The following is a 22,230-nucleotide window of genomic DNA, read 5'->3' on the forward strand; positions in this document are numbered from 1 at the left end:
GATGAGGGTTTATTACCTGGTAACATCATCCTGTTGGTGACAAGGTGGGGATACGTCTCTAATGGGACTTCCCTCAGTGGCAGGCAGGCTGCCAAGCAACTAACCCCCATCGAGTGCCAGACCCTCCCAGTGTTCTGAGAGTGATCTCCATGCTGAACACCCTGCATTTTATGTGATTTCTCGACCCAGCCAAAAAAAAGAAAATGGTCCATCACGTACACAGTTATCTAGTCTTAAGTTACATTCTTTTTTCTCCCACTTTATTATGGAGCAGAAGTAAGCCTATCATGTTCTTAGAAAGGCTCTTAAGAGGTGTCCTGGAGTCCTTGAATCACTTTAGCCTCTGGGGTAGGATGCGCCACCAGGAGGATTTGGGCTGGAGCTTGTGTGTTTGCCTTTCACCTGTACTGCTGTTTGATCTTGGTGAACACTCCACCGACATTTCCTAAAGTTGCTCAGTGCAAATCCAGCAAAGCAGTCCATTTTCCCTTGGCCAAGATTGAGATGTGTTGTTTTAGATGCATAGAGGAGTTTTCTTGGATGAGCCAAGGACAAGCTGGGGTGTCCTGGATTGAACAGACCTCGATGATAGTCGTGAATTCACCCCAGTGCCCTCTGTTGGAAAGAAAGGAAGGTGAAGATTGAAAAGTTAAGAAAAAAGCTTTTGGCCACTTGAGAGGATCAGGGCCGCAAGTCTTGAAGAAGCAAAGGGTTCAGTGCCTTGGGATCAGCGCTGGTACAGCCGAAGGATGCCAGCGTTGTGTAGGTCTCTCCACAGGGCAGCTTCCAGGGACAGATCGTGGTTTGCATAGAATATCAATGGCTTCATTTTTCTTTCGAAATAGTGGTCGGAAAATTTCCAGTAGTTGCTTGTGATGAATCCATAGGCACTGACCTGGGCAAGGATAGTCTTTGGATTAGTATTTGTTGAGCATCTAGTGTGAAGTGACATAAGTTTAGAAAGGTGTCCCCCTGCTGAGGTGAGGATAATGGTCTAGGGCTTACTCCCACTTAGCAAGTGGCGAGATGGATTCAGGGGTGACTCACTGTGTCCCCACGTCGCATAGCTGGTGATTGCCAGAGCTGGGTTTGGAACTGGAGGGTGGATGCAAAAGCCCATTACTACTCTCTCCCCATCCTAATTGGGGACTGCAGTCAAGACACTCCTGCATTAAAATAGGAAAAGGCCCGGTATGGTGGCTCATGCCTGTAATCCCAATGCTGGGAAGCTGAGGTGGGAGGATCACTTGAGCTTGGAAGTTTGAGACCAGCCTGGGGAACATGGTGAGACCCCGTCTCTACAAAAAGTTAAAAAAAAAAAAAAAAAATGAGCCGGACGTGGCGGTACCTGCCTGTGATCCCAGCTACTTGGGGATCATCACACCACTGCACTTAAGCCTGAGCAACAGAGTTGAGACCCTGTCTCAAAAAAGAAAAAAGAGGGAAAAGATACAGGCCTGAGACATGGAGTGGCGTTTGGCCTCCAGCTCTCCGTAGCAGCTTAACATGGGCCATGGCCTCTCCTTGAAAGCTGCTGCTTGGCCCCTGCCTCCACGAGGTTCACATGGGCCACATCCCATCAGGAATGACCCTTAGGTGCTTTCCAAGTATTTGTGTGTTTGTGTGTGGGAGGCTAAACCTACTGCCCCACCCCCGCTCTGGGATGTCCCCATAAAAGAATGTCCTTATTCAGCCCAGTGTGTTGAGGAGATTGGCTTTCACAAGGGCAGTTTGGTGATTTGAGCCTTAAATACCATATTGAGTGGCTGCCTTGGAGAAGAGCGAAAGAAGGAAGCCTGGGGAAGATGTCAGGAGCCAAGGCAAGGCTGGTCCAGGACCTGCCTGCCCTTCAAAGGGCCCTGGGTGGTGGGCAAGGAAGTGGGCAGCACCGGCAGCACTGTTGGAGCTGGGGATTCCGTGAACAGAGGCCAAGAGTCCCAGGTCCGAGGGTAAGGGGTATCAGAGGATCCTGCAGGGTTCTGTTCTATGTTCTGCCGGCATGGGCTTCTGGAAGAGAAGGCCTCTTACCTGGTCACAAGTATGCAAAGCTGTCAGCAGCATGAGAGCCCCGGTACTAGGCATATATAGGTCTCCAAAATTGGTGTTAATCAACTTTGATTTCAAGAACCTGGAAGCAAAAAGACGTTTCAGCTCACTAGCTTGATGGTTGTACATCACACTTCACACCTACACATTCAGATAGGTGGGAAAACTTCAAAAACTCAGGGCCTTTTACTCCTATCAGTTCTTTATTTGGTCCAAGCGGACTAAATGCAAGGATCTTTGAGACCTTAGGTAAGGTGGGGGGTGAGAAAGAGGAACCACAGGTGAAATCCTTCCCCCTTTCGGCAACAGCCTGTTTTCACCCCAAGCTACTAAGTAACCACACTGCCAAGGGCATAGGTGGCCTGTTAATTTAGCCTGAGACTGCGGTTTCTCTCTACCCCACATATTGATTAAGTAGAAATCCCGTGTGAGGGACAGGGAGCTCAGACCCTGTGACTGGACCCACACAGTCCAAGAGTGAGGCCGGGGTGTGACCACCGGCTCTGCCCTCAGGCCTGAGTTGACATCAAGCTGTGCCAGGCCGATCACCTGACTTCTCTGAGCCTGTCTTCCTCTGTAGCATGGGACTAGTTGGAGGGGCTTCATTTACCTCCCTAGATTCACTCACCCCTCTCCAACAGCTCCCTGCCCTGGGATTCGAGCCTCTGGTCCACAGCAGGGTTTCTCGGTCTCAGTGCTGTTGATGTTTGGGGCCAGGTGCTTCTTTGTTGCTAAACGGGGACGTTCAGCAGCATCCCTGGCCTCTACCCACTGATGGCACTTGCCCCCACCACCCTTTCAACAACCCTGGACGAGGGCCATATGCACATCCATATTGAGAACTCCTGGCAGGAGGGAGGGAAGGGAGGGGAGGGGTGGAGGCTGTTGCCTGGGTCCCTCCCCGCACCTTGTGTCGGTGTGTTTGGGCCTGAAGATTCTGATGGCCTGCTGCTGACAGCCCCAGTGCTGCTGTGCACGTTATGGCCCCCAATTCCCAGTCTGCCTTTGTGAACAGTTCCTAGTAAATACACCTTGAGTTATCCTGAGTTTCCTGTCCATTTCCTGGGGACTGACATATATCACACTCCCTCTATCAAGGTGCTAAATAAAACAGTAAATGAAGTGACAGTGCTTCGCACACAGCACTCGGGACATTAGAGCTCTGGTTATTGGTCAGTGCGTGGGGCTCGTGGGAGGGCTCTGCCTGGATGTAGGGTGGGTATGTAAAAGCGGGAAGGAAAGGGACGCTGTTCTTCAGGCACCCCACTCCGTACCTTTTTGTCAGGTAGCTGATGAGGTCCGGATGTAGCAGCTTGAATTTACTGGCAGAAGCTTCTGGTCCAAAATAAGTGTGCGGCCTAGGACCCATGATAGAAGTGGACAGAGCGCCCAGAGCCGTCGTATTGCAAGGGGGAGATGGAGGGGAGGGTCAGGGTGCCAGAGTAGCCACGGTACCCTGAGCGGTAGGAGCGGGGCTGGGAGTAGTAGCGGGAGAAGGGGGTGTAGAAGGTGGCAGGCAGCACGGTGGGGACCACATGTGGCTTCCCGCTCACCAGGACCTCCACGGGTGGGGTGTAGGAGAGAGAGGAGGGGGGCATGAACAGACCGGGGGGAGTTGGGAAGGGGCAGTGAAACTGGGGGTGGTGGGGGGGCGGGGGAAGGAGAGGTAAGTAGAGCGAGTCAGGAGGGGGTGGGGGCTTCCGGGCAGGGCAGGGAGAGGGACAGGCAAAGCATGGGTTTTGGGGAAGTGGTGCTGTGGGGGGCTGGAAAAAGGGGGGCTCCTTCAGAAAGCGGGGCACATAGGGGGTGATATAGGATGGGATGTTCTGAATTGGTCCGATATAGGAAGATGAGGGGGCAGGGCTGTAGAAGGACTTGGGGGGCACAGTGGGGGTTAGGGAAGGGTTTCGAGAGAGGGATTTGAAACCAGACTGGGAGGGAGATTTGGAGGTGGGTGGGGTGGGGGATTGGGCGGCCCCGCGGGGCACGTGTTGGACCTGAGGACTGGGGTTCAGGGAGGAAGTCCGGGAAGAGGGCTGTGAGGCACTTGGGGTGGGAGGGTGGGAGGGGGGCCGGGAGGAAGAGCCCCGAGTGGGGGAAGGGGCTGAGCTCTCGTGAGGCTGCTGGCCTGGAGGGGTGACAATGCTATTGGAACGGGACTGGGAGGGAGACTGGGTAGGGGACGGATTAGGGGTGTGGGAAGGGGAGCTCATTGGTGTTGGGGAGGCTTAGGTCCACCCGATGTCTCTGAGGCAGCCCCAAGAGCCCAAGCCCAGCGTGTCACAAAGCCCAGCTCAGACCAGCAGTGGAAGCAATTGTTGGGTAATCACCAGGGCGGGGGGCGGGGTGGGCCTGGCTTTAGAGCCCTTAACCCGTAAGGACCACCTGTAAAGCCGCTCTGTGGGGGTGGGCGAGATGTCCTCAGGGAGACCCCAGAGATAGGGCTGGTTGTCTGGGCCACAGCAGTGGTGTTGATTTTTAGGGACCTGATCTCAGGGACAAGAAATTATCTCAGAACCCCCAGGAGGAGGTTCAGATGAGGGTCAGGTGGTGGCTCAAGAGAGCTGGACCCAGGCCTGCTGTGCAGGAAGGTGGGAAAGAAGACAAAGGGCCCATTGTTTCTGCCTCTCAGGATGCTGGGCCTTGAGTCTGCTCTCCCGTGTCACAGGCATGACCCTGGGACGGATGCCCACCAGGAGGAGGGGCACAGACTGGCCCCGACTGGCTTCCAGCACAGTGTGCTCAGTGGGATGGCAGACCCTGCCCAGTTTGTGACCTGGAGCTGCCGGGGGCAGCCGGGCTGGGCAGGGAGAGCACAGCCTGAAGCCGAGGAGCCAGACCTGCTCGTCCCATTCAGAAAAGCTGCCTCTCCTGCCCCGAGCCCACCACCCCAGAGGGCTACTGGGAACCCGGAGGGCCACCTGGGCTTTCCGGGGGTGGACAGAAAGTAGAATTTCCCAGTGCTGAGTTATGTGAATAATTGGGGATGATTGAATTCTTAGGGCTTTTCTTGCTGCCCTTCACCCACCTCCTCTTACCCCATGATGGGCCCTGGGAGCAAAAGGGAGACAACCATAGCGCCCCTGCCCCTCCACCACGCCCCACACCACCATGGCCTGGCTGCTCACCTGTCCCCTTTATCTAGGCCCTCAGGGACAGGCACGCCCAGAATGGCTGATCTCAGCATCACATAGTCGCGGATGTCTGAGGGGATGAAGATATACTGCAGGTCCTGTCAGAATAGAGACAATGAGCCCAGAGGGGAACCAGGCCATGCTTAGCTCCTCCGTGTGGACAGCCCTCCACCCAACCTTGCCTGCTGAGCCGACCGGAGAATTTCCCTTAAATAACTTTCATTCCCACCCAGAGGTACGGTACTGGTTTCAATGTAGGCCTGCAAATCCTCTAATGCTCCTTCAGGAGGTGGCACCCAATTGCCTTCCCCTAGAGTATGGGCTGGACTTAGGGACGCATACACAGGCCTTTTCTGATAAAAAGGAAAGTGATGGTGCGTGGCTTAGAGACTAGGTCATAAAAGGTGCTGTGGCTTCCTTTACGTTCTCAGATCACTCACTCTGGATGAAGTTAGCTGCCATGTCGTGAGGACACTCAGCCTACAGGGGGCCCCAAGTGGCAAGGGCCTGTGAGACGCCGCCTTGATGTCAGCCCCAGTCAAGCTTTTGGGTCTCTCAGACGATGCAGCCCATCATCTCCGTCACCTGAGCCAAAACCTTTCACTAAGCTCCCCCCAAATTCCTGACCCATTGAAACCACAAGATGTTTGTTGTTTAAAGTCACCAAGTTTTGAGGTCATCTGTTACACAGTAATAGATAACTCATACGTGTACTGTGGCTACACCAAAACTGAGGCCGGGCACGGTGGCTCACGCCTATGATCCCAACAATTTGGGGAGGCCGAGGCGGACAGATCACGTGAGGTCAGGAGTTCAAGACCAGCCTGGCCAACATGGTGAAACCCCGTCTCCACTAAAAATATAAAAATTAGCCAGGCATGGTGGTGCGTGCCTGTAATCTCAGCTTGTTGAGAGGCTGAGGCAGGAGAATCACTTGAACCCAGGAGCCAGAGGTTGCAGTGAGCTGAGATCATACCATTGCACTCCAGCCTGGGTGACAGAGGGAGACTCCGTCTCAAAGCAAAAACAAAAACAAAAAGTCTAAAGCTGCTCCATTTTGTTCCACTTCACAGAAGAGAGGTTCTAGTGTGAGGACTCAGTATGGCGTAGACACTATGGTAGGACACTCCTTAAGCCCCTGGTCAGGGGAAGAAGCTTCTAGAAACCCAGCTCAGCTTCCTTCAGCACTGCAGATTCCCTTTTCCTAGGATCCCCCTAACCCTGCATGTGGCACCCACAGCACCTGAGGAGGGAAGCTTTGAGTTACGGCCCCTGGGTGTGGGTGGAGGAACCTGGAGGCCGGCAGGTAGGGCCAGATGCTGGCTCCCACGCACTGGCTGCCACCTGGTGCATGTCCCTCAGTGTCTCTGACCCTCAGTTTCCTATACAGGGCTATTGTGAGATTTCGAGAGGCCACACCACATTCTTCCAGGGGCCAATGTGGGGAAATGGAAACAACGCCAGGGCTCGGGTCAGAGGGGCCTAGATCTAGATGGTTCCAGCTGGGTGACCTTGGACACGTTCCTGAACCTCTCAGCGTCTCTGCTTTGTCATCTGGAAATGGGGACAAGGGTCCCACTGAGGGCTGCTGTGGTGACCGTGTGTGTGCCCTGTAACATGCTAGGAACAGAGGAGGAACTCCATAAATCCCCTTCCCCTGGGAATCGCTAGGACAGGCTGAGCTCCCCAAAGAATGCCAACTCTCAAGGTGGGGGGTACTCTGGGTTCAAATCCTGACCCTACCGCTGACTCACTGAATGAAAGGTGCCAGGCTTTTATTCCCTCACCAGTGAAACCATGGGTTGCACGGTCTCTGTAAAGTTCCTGGCAAGTCGTAAGCATTCGGTAAATGCTAGCCATTCATGTCCCATGCTGCAGAGGAGTCCTGTGCCGCCTGAATCCGCAGGGAGTCCGGGACCAGATCCCCCCTCATCTTCAGTGGCCATCTTGTGTATCCAGAGTCCTAGCACACCCTCTGCACCCACTGGACCAGGGTGTGTGAGCCCCGTGGCCCCCCACTGAGGGGACTCCAGGAACAATGATGCCATTGTTAACTATAATGGCATGCCTGCCAGAGGCCTCACCTGTCCTTGTGGCACGGAGGTGAAGCCCAGGTTCCAGTAGGAGACAAGGGAATTCTTCATCGTGTTCACAGTGAAACCATAGAAGGAAGTCTTGGTGCCCACATCGCGCTCGAAGCCTTTGATCACAGCTCCATTGAGTCTGGTCGGCACAGAAGCCTGTCAGTGTCTGTGGTTACACCAGGCCGTCTGTTCTGCTTCCATCTCCACGGCTCTGCCTGGCCTGTCCCCCCAGCCTCTACGACCACTCCTGCCCACGGCAGTACCAGTGCCCACTTGTCAGCCAGAATCCCACTCCTCCAGACCTCAAGGGGTGATGCCCTGTGAGTAGGTAGAGGTGGCCCTGGCGGCTGCTTCCTCCCGGGTCCCCTGCACGGGCACCCATGCTCTGTCCTCAGGGCCTACTGTTTGTGTTTGCCTTGTCCATGTCCATGTGCCCGTCACAACTGCTGAGCTGCCCAGGTCACTGCTGCCATAGCCCACTGCCCCTGGGGGAGACCCCCCCACCCTCCGGGCAACTCTCCCTCCCGCCCCTCCCCAGCCCGTGCCCCTCATACCTGAACACATAGTCATGGGCATCGATGTTGGGACCCTGGCGGGACCCATTCAGAATGCCTCCGTTGCCCACCACAGCACACCGGATACACTTTGGAGGGGAGTCCCTGGGCGGAGCGAACAGCTTGGCGTTCTCTGAGCTGTTCAGAAGGCTCAGGGTGGAGGCGATGGCTGTGGGTGCAGATGGGGAGCAGCCATAAGAAGGGCTGGCATCGGGGCACCTGGGGCCTTCCCTAGGCTGGTTCTGGTGCCCCTTGTCCCCTGAGGCCTGACCCCAGCTCCTCCCAAGAAGCACAGAGGGCGGGAGGGGAAGGAGATGTCTGGGCGGGGGAGAACAGAAAAGCTGACAGTGGAAGAGGGGGCTTGGCGGCCTTCACTTGTCTTAACCCGAATAACTTACCCTCTTAAGACTATTCCTAGAGAAGTGGGCTCAGAGCTTTAAAAAGACTGGGCCGGCCATGGTGGCTGATGCCTGTAATCCCAGAACTTTGGGAGGGTGAGGCGGGCAGATCACTTGAGGCCAGGAGTTCGAGACCAGCCTGGGCAACATGGTGAAACCCTGACTCTACTAAAAATACAAAAATTAGCCAGGTGTGGTGGGCATGCCTGTAATCCCAGCTACTTGGGAGGCTGAGACGCAAGGATCACTTGAACCCGGGAGGTGGAGATTGCAATGAGCCAAGATTGTGCCATTGTACTCCAACCTGAATGACAGAGCGAGACTCGTCTTAAAAATAAAAAAGACTGTATATTGCAAAAGAAAAGAATCGGAGGCCAGTGGGGGTTTGGGTGCAAGTGTAATGTAAAGGGGGCTCTGGGCCTGCGGTGTGGGAGTTCCTGCAGCAGCAACCGTGAGTGAGGTGGTTTGAGGCCCCACAGCCTCTTTCCTCGGCCACCATTGGACGCTGCAGCCTTTCTTGCCAGGGAGGCCCCAGGTCGGTGAGGGCTGCTGGCGGGGGCAGCCCCAGGCCTCTCACTGACCCCTGGGTGCTTGGACGGAGGAGGGAGGTGAGGCAGGAGTTGCATAGCTGGGGCTTCTGGGAGGAGAGGGGGACAGAGCGGCCCTGTATCACCAGTGCTATGAGGGTAGGGAGGCCTGGCCTACCTCAGGGCCAAGAGCAGGAAGCTGAGAGAAGGCAGGTGAGAGACAGTGGGCCTGGATTACCTTGGTAAGAGAGCCCCCGCCAGCCATACGGGGCTTTGTGTTGGCTCAGGCGGTCCCAGAGCTCTGGGGTGAAGAGTTCCCCCCACAGCAGCACTGGAACAGAGAAATTGAACAGGCCACGGAAGTGGGGGTGCCGCTGAATGGCCAGGTGAAGCAGGTGTCGGCAGGCCTGGCCCTGTGGGTGAGAAGGTGGGGGCTGAGCCTTGTTAGGTGGGGGCTGGGGTGGGTGGGACTCCCCGCAGACCCTGCAGGGTAGTTGGGAGTTGTGAGGGAAGGCCTGCCCTGTCCCCTCCAGATCAGGGCCATCCTTGCATTTTTGAACTGAGCTGGCTTCTAGGGGGTCTGGGAACTTTCTGGATTTAGCCTGCCTAGCTCTTCTCCCAGAGGCCACGTCCCCTTGGCCTGATGGCTCTGGCCTCATACTCCTTCACCTCACGCTTGAGCGAACTCTGGGGCATTTTCTGATGCGTGGGTCTGACCTGCCTGCCCTTTGGTGGAGGAGTTTCAGCCTGGGCTGGGCTGAGGCCATCACCTGGATGCAAACCCTAACCCTGCTGGTACTTGCTGTGTGATTTGCGAGTGAACAGGCTGCCAGGAAGATCCGTGGTCTTTCTTTCCAGTGGTGCCTTTAGGGCGTAGAAGTGTCCCCCCAAAATTCATTACCCAGAGCCTTGGAATGTGACCTTAGTTGGATCTAGGGTCTTTGGAGATGGAGTTAGTTAAGAGAAGGTCATATAGGGTGAGGTCGGGCCCTAACTAGCCTCCTTATAAGGAGGCCAAGTGATGATGAAGCAGAGATCTGTGCGATGCGCCACAAACCAAAGAGGACGTGGAGCTGCCAGAGCTGGGGAAAGGCAGGAGAAGCTCTCTTCCAGCCTTCAGAGGCAGCGTGGCCCTGCCAGCACCTTGATTCTGGGCTTCTGGGCTCCAGAACTGTGACGATTCAATTTCCGTGGATTGAAGCCCCCCAGGCTGTGATCATTTGTTCCAGCAGCTACAGGGAAGGAACACAGCACCTCTGTACTTGTGGGCCTTGAGGGAGGGTGAGGTCAGGAAACAGGCCCCAGCCTTGTCTGCCCATGATCTCACAAGGTCAGAATCACACACAGTCATGGCCTGGGCAGGCCTTCTATTACTCCTGAATGGGGCTCTTTGTTAAGCCATTGGTTTGATCAAAGGGCAAAGCAGGAAATAGCTGTACAGTAATTTCTGCTATAATGCAACTTGTGAGTGGCTGAATATCACCATGCTGTGCAAAGCTATGCAACCATGACCATGGGGCAGCGGGCATGGGGGCTCACCCCTGTAATGCCAGCACTTTGGGAGGTCAAGGCGGGAGGATAACTTGAGGCCAGGAGTTTCCATAACATAACAAGACCCCATGTCTGCAAAAAAAATTTTTTTAATTAGCCAGGCATGGTGGCCCAGGCCTGTGGTCCCAGCTACTTGGGAAGCTGAGGTGGAAGGATTGCTTGAGCCTGGGAGATTGATGCTGCAGTGAGCTATTGAGACTGCACTCCAGCCTGGACAACAGAGTGAGACCCCATCTCAAAAACAAAACAAAACAACAACAATGGCAAAACGAAAAACCATGGACTTATGAGAAAATGGGATGAGTGACATAACACTGAAAAGCTGTCAGGAATGCATAAAACCAAAGATACAAATCGAAGAAAGACAGAAGCACAGTTTTATGGATGTCCCATGGTTAAGGAATACTTGAGATGGATGTGGAAGTGGGAGTGGAAGTGGGTGTCGGAAGGGGGCAGTTTGTGTGATATTGTGAAATGGTGGAAAGAAGGTTGTCTGAAATCGGAGGGAATTGTGCCACCAGGCTCACTAGGGCAGGTGAACTCATAACACACTCAGTGAAGCTGATGGAGATCTCAGGTGCGGATACACAAAAAAATACTTTTTGTGTATTCTTGCGTGGCTCTGCTGAGTTGGGTGTGGTTTCTATGTTAATCTAGAGTTTTCACTGACAAAATCACTCAAAAGAAAATCCAGGCTGGGCACAGTGGCTTATGCCTATAATCCCAGCACTTTGGGAAGCAGAGGCAGGTGGATCCACCTATGTTCAGGGATTTGAGACCAGCCTGAGCAACGTGGTGAAACCCCATCTGTGCTAAAAATACAAAATTAGCCTGGCGTGGTGGCACATGCTTGTAATTCCAGCTACTTGGGAGGCTGAGGCACGAGAATCACTTGAACCTGGGAGGTGGAGGCTGCAGTGAACCAAGATGGCTACAGTAGCCTGGGCAACAAGAACGAAACTCCATCTCAAGAAAAAAAAAAAGAAAATGCAAAATTTATGTGATGCTCAGATTGTTTCCTAATATGTCATTTCTTTTTTTTTTTTTTTTTTTGAGACAGAGTCTCACTCTGTCACCCAGGCTGGAGTGCAGTGGCGCTATCTTGGCTCACTGCAAGCTCCGCCTCCCGGGTTCACGCCATTCTCCTGCCTCAGCCTCCCGAGTAGCTGGGATTACAGGTGCCTGCCACCACGCCTAGCTAACTTTTTGTATTTTTAGTAGAGGCGGGGTTTCACCGTGTTAGCCAGGATGGTCTCAATCTCCTGACCTTGTGATCTGCCCTCCTCGGCCTCCCAAAGTGCTGGGATTACAGGCGTGAGCCACCGGGTCCGGCCCCTAATATGTCAATCTTGTTGGAACAAACTAACAATTTCTTTTTCTTTTCTTATTTTTTTTTTTTTTGAGACAGAGTTTCGCTCTTGTTGCCCAGGCTGGAGTACAATGGTGTGATCTCATCTCACTGCAACCTCCATCTCCTGGGTTCAAGCAATTCTCCTGCCTTAGCCTCCCAAGTAGCTGGGATTACAGGTGCCTGCCACCACGCCTGGCTAATTTTTTGTATTTTTAGTAGAGATGAGGTTTCACTATGTTGACCAGACTGGTCTCACACTCCTGATCTCAGGTGATCCACCCACCTCGGCCTCCCAAAGTGCTGGGATTACAGGCGTGAGCCACTGTGCCTGGACCAAATTAACAATTTCAAAGTAAGCATTATAGCAGAACTGACAGCTGGCTTGCGTTTATCCCATGGATGTGGTGTCAAAGTTTCCTCCTTAGCTCTGACCACCAGGAAGCTCAGAGCTAGATATATGACATGTCTCCCACTTTGTGACACATTTTTTCCTGCGCTTATTTTACATTGTCTTATTTTCATTTCTTTACTTCTTCTCCTTCCCTCATTTCCTCATTTTATTGTATTTTATGTTTGTGCCCTTTTTTTTTGTTTTTTAGACAAGAGTGTTGCTCTGTTGCCCAGACTGGAGTGCAGTGGAGCGATCTCGGCTCACTGCAACATCCACCTCCCAGGTTCAAGCAATTCTCCTGCTTCAGCCTCCCTAGTAGCTAGGATTGTAAGTGTCCACCACCATGCCTGGCTAATTTTTATATTTTTAGTAGAGATGGGATTTCACCTTGTTGACCAAGCTGGTCTCAAACACCTGACCTCAGGTGATCCACCCACCTTGGCCTCCCAAAGTGCTGAGATTACAGGCGTGAGCCACCGCACCTAGCCATTTTTGCCTTCTAATATGTGTCCAAAAGCCACCTCAAACCCTTTGTTTTAGACCAGGTGGGGACGTATGTCAATTAGCATCGAACAGCTCAAGGGTCAAGGCAGAAAAGACTTCAGGAAGCTTGAAGATGACCTGGTCCAAGCACTCCTAAGGTGCTGGAGGTCTCTCTTCAACCTGCCAGTCAAGTATCCACTGGCCTCTGTATTTATTTATTTATTTATTTGTTTATTTTGGAGACGGAGTCTCACTCTGTCTCCCAGGGTGGAGTGCAGTGGCACGATCTTGGCTCACTGCAACCTCTACCTCGCGGGTTCAAGCAACTCTCCTGCCTCAGCCTCTCAAGTAGCTAGGATTATAGGTGCCCGCTGCCATGCCCGGCTAATTTTTTGTATTTTAGTAGAGACGGGGTTTCACTGTGTTGCCCAGGCTGGTCTCGAACTCCTGAACTCAGGCAATCCGCCCGCCTCGGCCTCCCAAAATGCTGGGATTACAGGTGTGAGCCACTGCGTCCAGCGGCCTCTGTTCTTAAGACAGGGCCCCCATCACCTGCCCAGGGCTACTTGCTGTGTCTCTGAACAACTTGGCTGTCACTAAGCTCTAGCATGCAGTGAAATCTTTCTCCCTGAGGCCCCAGTCAACATGTCCCAGTTTAGTCTCTTGGGCATGGAAAACACCTCTTAAGCCTGTATTAATCCAGAACAACACAGTCATCATCCTGATTAACGGCAGCACATGGAGCCAGGGTGGGGTGGAGTGGGGTGGGGTGGGGGAGGCTGTATTGCACAATGGTTCTGAGCCAGGTTCTAGAGAAGAGGCTCAAACCCCAGGACTACCTCTTACTACCTAAGCAGGGTACTTAACTTCTTGGTGCCTCATTTTGCTCATTTGTAAGGGCCACATTCTAGGGTTGCTATGAGGCTTCAGTGAGAGAACACAGGTAAAGTCCCCAAATCAACGCTGTCTGTTACTTACAGTTATGAGGCAGGGCCCTGAAGCTTCTCAAACCTTCTGGGCAAGCAAGGGCATCTTTCCAGAGCTTGGAGTTTGCTCCAGGGTGAGCAGTTTAAATGTGACTTTTATACGAAGTAGATATTTTGAGGAGTAGAATATAAAATTCACAGGACTATTTAAGATACAATCTTAAGACTCCAAAGAACTCTTCAGCTGGCTACACCCCATGAGTATATATTTATTCATCTTTCCCTGCTGTTGGGCCACAAGAAACCCTATTAGTCAGGTCTGAGCGGCCCTGAAGGGATGGATGCTCAGCTCGTAACTTAGGGCGTTCCGAAGAGCTCCTGCCCAGCAATCTCATGAGAATGTTCTTGTTCGCTCTTCTTCCCTCCTCCCCACTAATCTGAGGGTGCTCAAAACTGCCACAGGGTAGTCGACCACTGTACCTTTCCTGTCCAAGAATTCGATGCCTTGGGTTGCAAGACTGCTTGAAATGATGTGGTGTCCCTGGGGGAAAAAGTAGAAAAAAAGCAGGGGTCAGCAGCTCTGACCTACCCCTTGGAAGCTTTTGGACTGACTGACTCCCTTAGCTCTAGGGGCAGACAAAGTTTGTCTGTGCCTATCATGGTGGCTCACACCTGTAATCCCAGTGCTTTGGGAGACTGAGGCGGGAGGATCACTTGGGACCAGGGGTTGGAGACCAACCTGGGCAACATAGCGAGATCTCATGTCTACAAAATTAAAAAAATTAGCTGGGCATGGTAGCAGGCACCTGTAGTCCTAGCTACTCAGGAAGTTGAGGCAAGAAGATTGTTTGAGACCAGGGGTCAAGGCTGCGGTGAACATAATTGTGCCACTGTACTGTAGCCTAGGTGACAGTGAGACCGTCTCTCAAAAAAAAAAAAAAAAAAAAGCCTGTTTGTTATTTTGATTTTTTCACTTCTGTACTCTTACTCTTTTTGTTGTTGTTGTTGTTTGTTTGTTTGAGATGGAGTTTCGCTCTTGTCACCCAGGCTGGAGTGCAGTGGCACAACCTTGGCTCACTGCAACCTCCGCCTCCCGGGTTCAAGTGATTCTCCTGCCTCAGCCTCCTGAGTAGCTGGGATTACAGGCATGCGCCACCATGCCCAGCTAGTTTTGTATTTTTAGTAGGGATGGGGTTTTTCCATATTGGTCAGGCTGGTCTCCAACTCCCTACTTCAGGTGATCTGCTCACCGTGGCCTCCCAAAGTGCTGGGATTACAGGCGTGAGCCACTGCGCCCAGCTCTGTGCTCTTATTCTTGCCATGTCTTTTCTCTTTAGGCACACAGGATACTGTCACTTTCTTAGGTTTACTTCACTGTGTAAACTCAGAGATCAAGACATCCCTCAGCAACTGGCAGAAATGTGGAGTTTATAGAACAGTGAGATGGTGGTTTAAAATATATGAAAATAAAAAAGATTGCCAGCCACCTGGAACTGTGACCATCTGAAGGATCTCCCTGACAGGGCCCCAGAGATAGGCATTAGGTCTGAGATGACTGGGCCTCCGTTCCCCTTTGTGTGGGTCATGCCCACCAACCCTGAAGTACAATCCTGGTTAAGGTTATGGCTCTTGCTATGGTTTGAATGAGTCCCTCAAAGTTTAAGTGTTGGAAACTTAAACCCCAATGCAACAGTGTTGAGAGGTGAGAACTTTAAGGGGTGATTAGGTCACTTGGGCTCTGCCTTCCTGAATGGATTAATTTGGTTATTGCAAGAGTTGGGTTAGTTATTGTGGGAGTGGATTCCTGATACAAGGATGAATCCAGCCTCTCTTCTCTGGAGCATACGTGCTCTCTTGCCTTTCTGCCTTCCATCTATGAGGATGCAGCAAGAAGGCCCTCTCCAGACACAGACCCCATGACCTGGGACTTCGCAGCCTCCAGAACCATAAGAGGTAAATCTCTGTTTTTTGTAAATGATCCAACTCAGGTGTTCTGTGATAGCAGCACAAAACAGACTAAGACAGCTCTGAAACCTCACTTCCTGGGTTTGCAACCTGACTCCACCACTTGGCTGCTCTGTGATCTTGGGCAGTTGCTGAACTTCTCAGAACCTCAGTCTCTACATCTATACAATAGGGATAATCATATTGAGCTCCTTGGATTGTTAGGAGGATTCAAACAGAGTGTATGTTAGCACATATAAAAAGTGTCCTCTAGGTGGCCAGGCACGGTGGCTCACTCCTATAATCCCAGTACTTTGGGAGGCTGAAGCGGGCGGATCACGAGGTCAGGAGTTTGAGACCAACCTGGCCAACATGGTGAAACCCCATCTCTACTAAAAATGCAAAAATTAGCCAGGCGTGTTGGCACATGCCTGTAATCCCAGCTACTCGGGAAGCTGAGGCAGGAGAATCACTTGAAACCGGAAGGTGGGGGTCGCGGTGAGCAGAGATCGCACCACTGCACTCCAGTCTGGGTGAAAGAGCGAAACTCCATCTCAAAAAGAAAAAAGTGTCCTCGAAATGTTAGCTATTATTACCTCCTAAAGGAGGAAGAGAAAGGATCTTGCTGTGTCAGCCTCTATTATTAGTGTCCCTTCTAGAGGGCAGTAAGGGGATAGTGTTCCTGTCCCCTCCCAATGCCCAATTCCCAGGCACTAGGTGGCCCCTGAATCAGAGCAGAAGGAAAACATGAAGGAAGGAACAGGGGTCCTTACCCTTTCCAAAGGGTGGCCAGGCTTCTCTCAGACCCCTCCCTTCACCCCAGCAGCCACAGGGAGCAGGTGCAGGGGACACTGAGTTGGCAGCTTGCAAGAGAAACAAAGGTCTCTTGTTGCCTGCTTCTAGGTGCTGAGGCGGCTGAGCCACAAGAGAACCCGGGATCTGGCCTCCCTTTGGTTTCCAGGTTTCCTATAAAACCCTGGAGGGATGGCACAGAAAGAGCAGGGTTGATTCTTTCCCCCATCCCTCTCTTGCCCCCTTGGACTGTCCACCTGTCCGCCCACATAATCCCATAGTTCCTGCTCATGAGCACAATCTGACCCCCTCTGAGAAGGAACTAGGACAGTGGTGCTCAGACTAGTTGCCTATGAAACCCCCCAGGGAGGTTTGAAAAACCCCATTGTTCAGCCCTGACTCCTGAGATTCTGATCTGATTGTTCTGGAGTGGGGGGCGGGCATTGGTGAGTCTAATCCCTACCCTCCCACCCTAACCAGGTGATTCTGCTGTGCAGCCAGGCTGGAAAGCCTGACAGAGGAGCTGCGGAAGAGGGTGGAGTTGAGACGTGGAGCGGTGGGGGCCGGTGGGGGCGGGTGGGGGCGGGTAGAGCTGCAAGGGAGGTGATGGGGAATGTCCAAGTTCAGTTTTGCTGCCCTGAACTCCCTATCCTCAGGGAGGCCTGGTGCGACTTCAGAGCATCCCTAGTGCTCAGCAACTTCTCCCAGACACGCTCCCACCGATCCTTCCAGCCCCTCCCTCTCAGGAATCCAAGTGCCTGGGGCACGTGGGAGGGCGTAGGAAGGGGGCCAGCCTGCACATGCCCTTCTGGGAGGTTTAACCAGACTGAGGAGATACGCGGACCATGTGCTGCGTTTTTCAGAACGCTAATTCTACTCACAATTTAGATCATATACTTTTTTTTTTTTGACGGAGTCTGTCTCTGTCACTAGGCTGGAGTAGTACAGTGGTACACTTCGGCCCACTGCAACCTCCACCTCCTGGGTTCAAGCGATTCTCCTGCCTCAGCCTCCCAAGTAGCTGGGACTACAGGTGCATGCCACCACACCCAGCTAAGTTTTGTATTTTTAGTAGAGACGAATTTCACCATGTTGGCCAGGATGGTCTTGATCTCTTCACCTTGTGATCCGCCCGCCTCAGCCTCCCGGAGTATTGGGATTACAGGCATGGGTCACTGCACCTGGCCTTTTTTTTTTTTTTTTTTAAAGACAGGATCTCACTTTGTCACTCAGACTGGAGTGCAGCAGCAAGATCTTGGCTCACTGCAGCCTCAACCTCCTGGGCTAATCCTCCCATCTCAGCCCCCCAAGTAGCTGAGGCCACAGGCATAAGTCACCATGCCTGGCTATTTTTTTGTTGTTGTTGGTATTTTTAGTAGAAACAGGGTTTTGCCATGTTGCTCAGGCTGGTCTCAAACTCCTGGGCTCAAGCAATCTGTCTGCCTCGGCCCCCCAAAGTGCTAGGATTACAGGCATGAGCCACCATACCCGGCCTTCATATTCTTAATACTTAGCCCTAGAATGTTCTCCTTTTAAAAACAGCGTTGACAATGGATAGTAACTGGCAGCCTTATGTTGATTCTCACTGTCTCTTCTATTAAACAACAACAACAACATTTAATAGAAATCCCCATGTGTGGGACCCACTGATCCAGATTCTGCCATGAGGAAATTCCCAGACTGGGCTCCATTCTAATCTGCACTAAAGAGCCCCCTCCTTGGGCTCTGTAGAACCTGTCCCAGCTGCCCATCTTCCTGGACTGTCCCCTGTAGCCAGGATGTCCATTTGCAGTCCCTAGCTGGGGAAGCTCATGTGGCCTGCTGGCTCTGCCCAGAATGCCATCCACCTCCCACTCTCTCCCAGACTAAATATCCACCTCTCACAGCAAGGCTGAGTCCTGACCTGCCTCGCACTGGGGTTTAAGCTACAGTGCAAATATAGTGAAACAGCAGGAAAGGGCCAGGTGCTTGAGTCATACTACATTTTGAAAAGAGGAAAGATCTTTTTTTAAAAACAAAACAAAAAAACATTGTTGCATTATAATAGAAGTATAGTAAACTTCATACTTAAAGTTGTATTAGATACCTTGAAATAATTTTGTGTTTAAAAAAAAAATGTATTACTCAGGAGGCTGAGGTGGGAGAATCATTTTAGCTCAGGAGGTGGAGGTTACAGTGAGCCAAGACAGACCCATTGAACTCCAGCCTGGGTGACAGATTGAGACTGTCCCCAAAAGATTATTTTTATAAGAAAAGGAATTCATTTCTTACAGTTATGGAGGCTGAGAAGTCCAAGGTCGAGGAACCACGTTTGGTGAAGACCTTTTTTTTTTTTTTTCTGCTCCTTGTGGAGCAGGGCTACCCCATAGGCAGTGGTCCAGAGCAGCCCAAGGGCCTTGGTGTTGGTGGGGCAGGATGTCACATGCAGAGTGGGGCTGAGCTGCTAGATGAGGTCTCTTCCTTTTTATAAAATTATTTTTAATTGGCACATACTTGTGCATATGTACAGGGTACAGTGTGATTTTTTTTTTTTTTTGGAGACAGAGTCTTGCTCTGTCGCCCAGGCAGGAGTGCAGTGGCCCCATCTCGGCTCGCTGCAAGCTCCGCCTCCCGGGTTCACGCCATTCTCCTGCCCCAGCCTCAACAGTAGCTGGGATTACAGGCGCCCACCACCACGCCTTTTAATTTTTTGTGTTTTTTAGTAGAGATGGGATTTCACCGTGTTAGCCAGGATGGTCTCCATCTCCTGACCTCGTGATCCGCCCGCCTCGGCCTCCCAAAGTGCTGAGATTACAGGCGTGAGCTACCGCGCCCTGCCACAGTGTGGTATTTCAATACGTGTATGCGATGTGTAATAAGCAAACCAGCTAATTAGCGTTTCCATCACCTTGAACTTATTATTATTATTATTTTTTGAGACAGGACCTCCCTGTAATGCCCAGGTTGGAGTGCAGTGGTGCGATCACAGCTCACTGCAGCCTCGACCTCCTGGGCTCAAGGGATCCTCTCGGTCAGTTCCCCAAATAGATGGAAGCACAGGCATGCATCACCATGCCCAGATAATTTTTGTATTTTTGGTAGAGATGGGGTTTCGCCATGTTGGTCAGGCTCATATCAAACATGTATATGCATTGAGATACTTTGTGTTTTAAACATCTTTACATACAAGTGACAAGGATTCCTTTTCTTTTGAGACAGGGTCTCGCTCTGTCACCCAGGCTGGAAGGCAGTAATGCAATCACAGCTCACAGCCTCGAATTCCTGGCCTCAAGCAATCCTCCCACCTCGGCCTCCCAGAGTGCTGGGACTACAGGCGTAAGTCGCCATGGGGTGCCAAGATCCTCTTTCTTAATGCCTTCAGTCCTTGTCAGGTTTCGTACCCACATTACGCAATTCTGACTACAAGGAGATGTAGGAACTTCAGGTGGCGCCGCTAGAACACCCTTTGTTCTAAGAGCGCTGGACTCCTGATCACTGGCAAGCTGTTTCACATTCTTCTGCGACTTTTGGTGTGTCCTTTGACTGCATCTGTGGAGACCAGATACTTACTTTGTTTTCATCCCGTTAGGCCCCCAGCAAGGTTGGTGGGGAGTGCACAGATGGAAAAGCACCAGAAAGGGAAAGGCTGGGGCTGCAGGCCTCTCCCTGAGGCTGCCGGCCCCTTCCCTCCTCCCAAACCCAGACTTCCCACGGCTTGGTCCGCTTTTTTTAGGCTAAGCGAAATCGTTTTGCGGCTTCTTCAGACACTGGAACCACCACCTGCTAGAGGCCGGCTCCCAGGTTCTCCTCGTGGGGCACCCAGGAGAGGAAAGTGCCCAGGGAGGAGGAGGGAGTGCAGCGCAGCAGGCGCCGCGGGGAGAGCGCGGATGGAGCCAGAAGTCGCCCCTTGTTCCCCCCGGCGCCCGCCTCTTAGATACCGAGAGCAGAGGCCGGGGAGAAGGGAGCGGGCGCGAGGCGGGCAGAGACTGCAGCGGGCGGGAAAGGCGACTGGCCGCGGCCGGGCCGAGGGTCCCCACGAAGTTGGAAACCGGAGACTTGGGTCCCTGCCCAAAAAGCAGTATCTGACGTTACCGAGGGAGAGTTCCCGACAAAAAAGGAAGTTTTTATCTGCTTCGGGGTAGATTTCTACAATAGAAAGTGTACTCATCATGCGGGGGAGGACTTCACCAACAAGGGTGCAGGGGCGAGGTCTTCCTTGGACCCAGGCAAAGGCCGCGGGGTCCGGGCAGCACGAGGTTAAGGCTGGGAGGGGGTTCTGGCGATAAAGGGCCGCGGCCCGAGTTCTTGCTGAGAGCTGCCCCAGAAGGGTCGACGCGGAGGTTGGGCTGAGGACTGCGGGCCGCCGGGGAGCCCTGGGCTGGGCGCCCTCCCCGCGCCCTGGTCGCCCCCACGCCCTCCCGCTCTGCGCGCGGCAGCCCCTACCTGGCTCTGGCCGCGGGCCCCGGGTACCGCTGCACCGCCGAGAAGTACAGAGCAAAGAGAAGCCCCGAGCAGGCAGCCGTGAGCAGCAGCAGCAGCCAGAAGAACGGCCCGCGCGGGAGCCCCATATAGCCCCGGCCCGCGAGCGCCCCGGCCGCCGACGTCCCGGGCAGAAGGGAGAGGCCCGGGTGGGCCGGGTGGCACTTGCGGAGGCGGCCGTCCTGTCCTGCCCCGCCCTGCCCGCCTGGTGCCTGCGGCACCTCCCCGCCCGGCAGCTCCCTCTCAGCCCCAGGTGAGCGGCCAGACGCTCCTGCACCCTCGGGGGCTGGGCGGCGAGTCCCCTGGGGCGAGAGTGTCGTCCCGGCACCCGGAACGTGCAATCCTCTGGCCCTGCCCCCTGCCCGGGGACTTCGGCAGCGGCCACTCCTGCAACTGCGCTCTCTCCAGCGCCCAGCCCCGGGAGGCCGCCAGTCTCGGCTTGGTCAGGGCGCTTTCCTCGCGCGGTCCGGGTTTGGCTAGGTGCGGGTAGACGCCACCACCTGCCGCGCTGGCTGCGCTCTGCTCTCTCCGGGCCAGGCACTCGACTTCCAGACTCCGTGTTGGGTGGGCGGCGGCCGGGAGATCTGCCCGGCGCACTCCAAAGGACCCTCAGACCTGTCAGTCTGCGGACACCAGGACAGCTGGGAGGGGGCGGGCAGGATGAAGGAGCAAACCCCAAGAGCTCAGTCTCTGGGCTGGCGGTAGAGAGGGCAAAAGGGGGTGAGGTGGGGAGCCTGCCCTGATGTGTTGCGTGGGGAAACTGAGGCTGTCAGCGCTTATTTGGTGACCATCCAGGGTGGCCAGTCCCCTCAATCGCATTGAGTTCCTTTCACAGAACGAGGCCAGTCAGAGAGACCACCTGAAAGGTTCAGCACAGCAGGTTCCCAAACTTGTTGGTACCAGGGACTGGTTTCCTGGAAGACAGTTTTTCCACGGACAGGGGTGGGGGTGGGGGGGTTGGGGATGAAACTGTTCCGCCTCAGATCATCAGACATGAGTTAAGATAAGGAGCCCGCAACCTAGATTCCTGGCATGCGCAGTTCACAAAAGGGTTCGCGCTCCTTTGAGACTAATGCTGCGGCTGATCTGAAGGAGGCGGAGCTCAGGCGGTAATACTCCTTCGCCCGTCACTCACCTCCTGCTGCGAGGCAGGGTTCCTAACAGGTCGCGGACCAGGCTTGGGATTGGGGACCCCTGGTCTGGCAGGCTCCAGCATCAGAAAGGGCTGGGAAGCTCAGCCCCCGTGCTAAGTGGAGCACTCCCAGGCAGTGAGTGGTGGGTGAGATTGGTGTGCTCCAGTGGGCACTATTCAGAAAGCTGTGACATGCCCCAGACCCCTAACTGTCAGGAGGCTGCAAGGATGAGAAGGACCTACGCTACCGTGTCACGTGCTTTCTGCTCTAATCTGTTCTTCATGTATCCGAGGAAGTCTGGGTGCAGCAACAGGTACCTGTCCGATTGCAAGGCTTCCCGAAAACCTCCCAGGGCCTGGGCCTGTGGTCAGGAATGGCCATTCAGTCCATCCAGGCTCAGTTCTCCTACCAAGTCAGGGTCACTGGAGGTCACTCAGATTGGGCCGCCAGTTCTTTCC

General features: G+C 53.5%; 2 protein-coding genes and 1 long non-coding RNA gene across 12 annotated transcripts in view; 1 reads left to right on the plus strand and 2 right to left on the minus strand.

Annotated features, from left to right (window-relative positions):
• LOC100426884 (uncharacterized) overlaps positions 1-22,230 on the plus strand; it is a 110,073-nt gene that overhangs the window by 7,119 nt on the left and 80,724 nt on the right. Inside the window, exons 6-7 of one of the 2 annotated variants that reach the window (XR_001440600.3) lie at positions 14,783-15,398; positions 19,380-19,679. The exons of the other annotated variant lie outside the window; for it this stretch is intronic. This is a non-coding gene — a long non-coding RNA (uncharacterized LOC100426884). Of the gene's footprint in view, positions 1-14,782; positions 15,399-19,379; positions 19,680-22,230 lie in introns of those variants that run through there. 2 annotated transcript variants of the gene reach the window in all.
• Positions 239-21,096, minus strand: ST6GALNAC2 (ST6 N-acetylgalactosaminide alpha-2,6-sialyltransferase 2). 9 transcript variants are annotated; one of them, XR_003723886.2, is made up of 11 exons: positions 20,604-21,096; positions 13,926-13,986; positions 8,982-9,156; positions 7,819-7,987; positions 7,265-7,403; positions 5,175-5,278; positions 3,321-3,404; positions 2,029-2,128; positions 1,048-1,166; positions 721-895; positions 239-615 (listed from the first exon to the last, which is right to left on the minus strand). XR_003723886.2 is itself a non-coding variant. In XM_077972991.1 (11 exons), the coding sequence occupies exons 1-11, from the start codon at positions 20,726-20,728 to the stop codon at positions 826-828; spliced, it is 1,215 nt and encodes a 404-aa protein (XP_077829117.1). In that variant the 5' UTR covers positions 20,729-21,096; the 3' UTR covers positions 239-825. The 9 variants fall into 9 exon arrangements, 7 of the variants coding, with proteins under 7 accessions (XP_077829117.1, XP_077829121.1, XP_077829120.1 ...); XM_077972991.1 differs by adding an exon at positions 2,675-2,743 and having other exon boundaries at positions 239-895; XM_077972995.1 differs by adding an exon at positions 19,731-20,224 and having other exon boundaries at positions 239-895; positions 20,604-20,777.
• LOC144335970 (testis-specific serine/proline-rich protein) lies at positions 3,405-4,259 on the minus strand. Its single transcript, XM_077972997.1, has one exon. It carries the CDS (start codon positions 4,257-4,259, stop codon positions 3,405-3,407), a length of 855 nt encoding a protein of 284 aa, XP_077829123.1.

The sequence above is a fragment of the Macaca mulatta genome, chromosome 16, assembly GCF_049350105.2.
Source record: "Macaca mulatta isolate MMU2019108-1 chromosome 16, T2T-MMU8v2.0, whole genome shotgun sequence".
NCBI classification, from domain to species: Eukaryota; Metazoa; Chordata; class Mammalia; order Primates; family Cercopithecidae; genus Macaca; species Macaca mulatta.